This window comes from Crocuta crocuta, unplaced genomic scaffold, assembly GCF_008692635.1.
Source record: "Crocuta crocuta isolate KB4526 unplaced genomic scaffold, BGI_CrCroc_1.0 scaffold179, whole genome shotgun sequence".
Classification (NCBI taxonomy): Eukaryota; Metazoa; Chordata; class Mammalia; order Carnivora; family Hyaenidae; genus Crocuta; species Crocuta crocuta.
This window is the reverse complement of record NW_027551568.1, coordinates 2,887,330-2,891,964: the sequence shown is the minus strand read 5'-3', so window position 1 is coordinate 2,891,964 and position 4,635 is coordinate 2,887,330. Positions and strand designations below refer to the sequence as shown.

Sequence of the window (4,635 nt, the reverse complement as noted above, 5' to 3'; positions counted from 1 at the left end):
CTTTCTTTCTTTCTTTCTTTCTTTCTTTCTTTCTTTCTTTCTTTCTTTCTTTCTTTCTTTCTTTCTTTCTTTCTCTTTCTTCCCTTCCTACCTTACCCCCTTCCTCCCTTCCATTCATTTGAGGGCCAGCTTCCTTCCGATCTCAGCACCAATGTACACCTTAACTTACTACACAAATACAGAAAATGGCTATGAATAAAATTCACAGAGAGCAATAATACCATGAATTATTATTAGTTAATATCCTTGATGGTATCATGCTAATAATTATGGCTAAACGTAAGAATTGAGCTTAGTAAGTAGTGACTCTGATGAGACATGAGTCATAGACATGCTTGGGCCAAAACAAGTATGACTGGTCCCCAAGCCCCCCGCCAGCCTCGCCATCTGGGCCCTCAAGTCTCCGGGGACCCTAGGGTTTGAGATCACCCCTCAGGTCGCTCTATCTCCCCCAAGTGGAGCCTGAGGTGAAGCTCATCGGCAACATCCATGGCAATGAGGTGGCAGGGCGGGAGATGCTCATCTACCTGGCCCAGTACCTGTGCTCCGAGTACCTGGTGGGTAGTCCCCGCATCCAGCGCCTGCTCAACACCACCCGCATTCACCTGCTGCCCTCCATGAACCCCGACGGCTACGAGGTGGCGGCCGCCGAGGTGAGTGCCCCCACACCAGATCCCGCGGGCCGCCAGCACATGCCCATCCGTTCACTCACTAGCAGTCACGGAGGGTCTGGGTGATAGGCATTCAGCGGACAGCGGCAGTGGCAAGGTCCTACGTGAGGGCGGGGACAGACCCCGGCAACTCTGGATGAGCAAGAGCCTGTGCTCTGTGGAGAAACTGGGGGGGACGTCACGCCAGCTGGAGGCGGGGCGCCATCTGATGGGACTGAGTAGAGCCCCGGCGGAGGTGTGGAGCAAGCTGTGCACATGACCACCTGGTGGGGGGGGGTTCTGCCAGAGATCAGCCAGCGCAAGGCTTTGAGGTTGGAGCGTCAGCCTCCTGGCTGGTCGGATGGAAGGGGCCAGACAGGTGGGAGAGGAGGTCAAGGGCAGCTTGGCTGGACATTCTCCCAAGTTCATGACCCGAAGCCGGAGGGACACGGCAGCCCTGGCCTCCTGCTCAGCACCCCATGGCCTCCGTCTGGAAAGAGGCAGGGAGGGTGGGGTGTGCTGACCCCCGGGGGGCTGGCCTGTGTTTGCAGGGTGCTGGCTACAACGGGTGGACGAGCGGGAGGCAGAATGCACAGAACTTGGACTTGAACCGCAACTTCCCCGACCTGACGTCTGAGTACTACCGCCTGGCGGCGTCTGGCGGCGGACACAGCAGTCACATCCCCATCCCACAGCACTACTGGTGGGGTAAGGTAGGAGCTGCCCCACCCACACCCACACCCACCAGTGCAGGCCTGGGCCCTGCTCCCGGGCATGCACTGGGGCGGTGGGGGGCGGGGGAGCAGCCTGAGCCCTGAGTCTCCGTTTCCTGCCTGGGAAATGGGGATAACTTCCCTGGGTTGTTGGGATGCCGGGAACATGTATTGAAAACGCCCTGGGTCTGGCAGGTACTCAGTGACAGCAACCCAGGCAGGCTTCCTGAAGGCAGTGGCGGCCTGAGGAGGTGGGAAAACTAGTGTCAGGCAGGGGTGTGGCAATGTAGGAGAGCCTGGTGGCATCTGAAGCTCCTGATGGCGGGGCGGGGCGGGGCGGGCCGGCGTGGAGGGCCTGTGGGCATGGCCAGGGTGGCCAGCAGGGGCGTGCCTGGCCCCGACGGTGGCCTCCTTCATCCTGGGCAGGTGGCTCCCGAGACCAAGGCGATAATGAAGTGGATGCGGACCACCCCATTCGTGCTCTCAGCCAGCCTCCATGGGGGCGACCTGGTGGTGTCCTACCCCTTCGATTTCTCCAAACACCCTCAGGAAGAGAAGATGTTTTCTCCCACGCCCGATGAGAAGGTGAGCGTGGGGGCCGTGCGTGTTGGGGGGCTGCGGTGTGGGCTGGCGCCCTGGGGGCCGGCTTTACTCCCGTTCTGAGCTCAGTGAGACCCGTGCAGTTACAACACCAGTGGGAGCTTTCCGGGGCCAGCTCAAAAGCTGCCTCCTCCTGGAAGCCGTCTAGCCAGTGGGAAGCAGCCCATCCTTCCACTGGCCACACCCCACTTTCCATCAGGGTCCCCAGCCCGGAGACCCTAGGGCGGGAGGTGTAGCCCAGGCCCGTGTCCAGGGACAGGGTGCAGTTCCAGGCCTCGCCGGCAGAGGGCAGTGCTGCAGCGCACATGGAGCCCGCCTGGCTCGCCGCCTCCCTGCTTAACGGGCACCAGGCGGGCTCCCTGGCAGCCGGGCTGCTGTGCGATCAGAGTAGGCGCCCTGGCCCTGGAGTGCCCTTGGGTCGGAGGAGGACTTTCCTGTCTTCAGGCCTCGGTTTCCCTCCCTGGTCAGACAGCAGGGCATGAGGCGCGAGGATGCCCGGGACCCTCTCCACCCCGTTCCGCCCTCAGGGACCCGCAGCCCCCCAGTCCTGACCCTCCCCACGCCTGATCCCGGGGCCCTTGCAGGCTGGGCTTCTGGGGGCGGGGAGGCGGCCACTGCCATGTGGTGGAGGCGAAGGGGGGTCTGTGACGGTCCAGGGCCATCGGTAAGGGCGCTGCAGGAACTGCCACAGCCGTCCCGGTGACCCCTGGCCCGGCCAGCCCCGGCCCCTCCCCGGCCCCTCCTGGGACGCTCTTCCCTGGCTGGCTGGGGGCTCGGGGAGGGGCCAGCTCTCCGCCCAGTCACCTGGCAGGCCGGCCGGTGGGCCTGACATGCTGGGGAGCCCGCCGCCCTTTCCGGTACTTTCCGCCGGTGTTTAGGGGCAGAGCCGGAGGGAGCCCGGCTCCCTGCCTGTTCCCGCCCCCCGCTCTCCTGACCCCGTGCGCTGTGGGCCTGGGTCGAGCTGGACCGGCCCTTGCGTGGAGGGTCCCATCCAGGTTCAGAGATGGAGCCGGAAACGGGCAGGGCCGGACGCAGGGCTGCCCGGGAGCGGGGGGCCACGCAGGCTGTGTGCGTGAGCGTGGAGAGTGAACCCCCAGCCTGTCCTGGGCCTTCAGGAGGGCTTCCCTGAGGTGGTGTCTGCCTCAGCAGAGCCTGAAGGAGGTGATTTCCCACAGGCACCCAGAAGGGGTGGGCGTGCCACGGAACCCGGGGGGGCAGAGCCCGCACACCAGGCCGAGCGCCCTGCGCCCGGAGCTGGACAGCGCTCGCCTCCTCGCCCCGCTCCGCCGAGTCAGCCGTTCCCTCGTGCGTCCCTCGCCTGTTCACTCCTTCACCCGTTCATTCACTCGTTCGCTCGTCCATTCATTGGCTCATTCACCTGTTCACTCCTTCACTCGTTCTTTCATTCACTCATTTACTCCGGCCCTCATTCGTTCACCCATTCGTTTGTTCACTCATTCACTCACTTATTCATTTACTCAGTCACTCACACACGTACACACCCACATATTCACACGCACACTCACACTCACCCACACTCCTCACACACACACCCACTCACACACCCACTCATACACTTTCTCACACTCACACACCCACGCATGCACCTTCTCACACACTTACCCAGTTACTCACACACCTCCTCACACACGCATTAACACACTCACACACCCGCTTATACACCTCACACACACATTTACACGCATGTGCCTACTCAGACATACACACTCACCCCCACACACCTTCTCACACACTCACCCACACAGTCATGCATCTTCTCACACACCCACTCACACCCCACACACTCACACACTCACACACCTTCTCACACACTCACCCACACACTCATGCACCTTCTCACACCCTTTCACACACTCAGCCACACAGTCACACACTCACACACATACCCACTAACACACTCATACACCTCACTCACACACTCATACACCTCCTCACACATGCACACGCTCACACACTCGGCTCCTGCAGCCAGCACATGCCTAGCACTTGCGGGGCGGGGGGCAGCTTCTGTGCTCGGAGCTCAGCAAGCGCCCCAGGCCGGGTGGTGTCCACTGCGGGCGGCCCCGGCCCCCGTGCTGTCAGAGGGGTCTGGACGGGGCCCGCGTCCTCTGGGCAGCAGGAGCCCTTGCGCCAGGCCCGGCGTCTCTGAATCCCGGAGGCAGATGCATGAAGACGTCCCTAGGGGGGAAGTTCACCTCAACGAGTCCCTCCAGAGTCAGAAAACTGAGTTCCCCACCAGCCATCAATCACGGATCGATGATCCTCAGGCCCATAGCCAGCTGTGGTCTCTGGANTCGGGCTCCGTCCTGCCCGCAGCCCCCCAGCCGGCCCACGCCCGGCAAGAGAGCGACAGCTTCTGCAGGGTCCCCGCACACCGCCGGCCTGGCAGCCCGCAGCCGCGGCCTCTGACGCACGTCCCTGTCCCGCGCCGGCCCCGGGCCGGGCCTGTCCCCAGCTGGGCCTGCAGAGTGTGGTCCCGCGGCGTCGCACCTGCCTCGGGCCCCCGCAGGATGTTCGTCCCCGGCCTGGCAGCCAGCCTCGGTGACGGAGGGCACGCGCGGGGTTGTGTCTGGGGGGCCGGGCTGACACTGCACAGTCCTCCCCCCGAGAAACCGGACCCTCCTTCTCCAGACCCTGGGAAGCTGTGACTC

General features: G+C 63.1%; 1 protein-coding gene across 1 annotated transcript in view; it reads left to right on the top strand.

Moving 5' to 3' along the window:
• Nucleotides 1–4,635, top strand: part of CPZ (carboxypeptidase Z) — a 16,521-nt gene that overhangs the window by 5,288 nt on the left and 6,598 nt on the right. Inside the window, exons 3-5 of the mRNA XM_077750459.1 lie at nt 457–653; nt 1,202–1,363; nt 1,790–1,948. Of these exons, the coding sequence (XP_077606585.1) occupies nt 457–653; nt 1,202–1,363; nt 1,790–1,948 (518 nt within the window). The remainder of the gene's footprint in view (nt 1–456; nt 654–1,201; nt 1,364–1,789; nt 1,949–4,635) is intronic.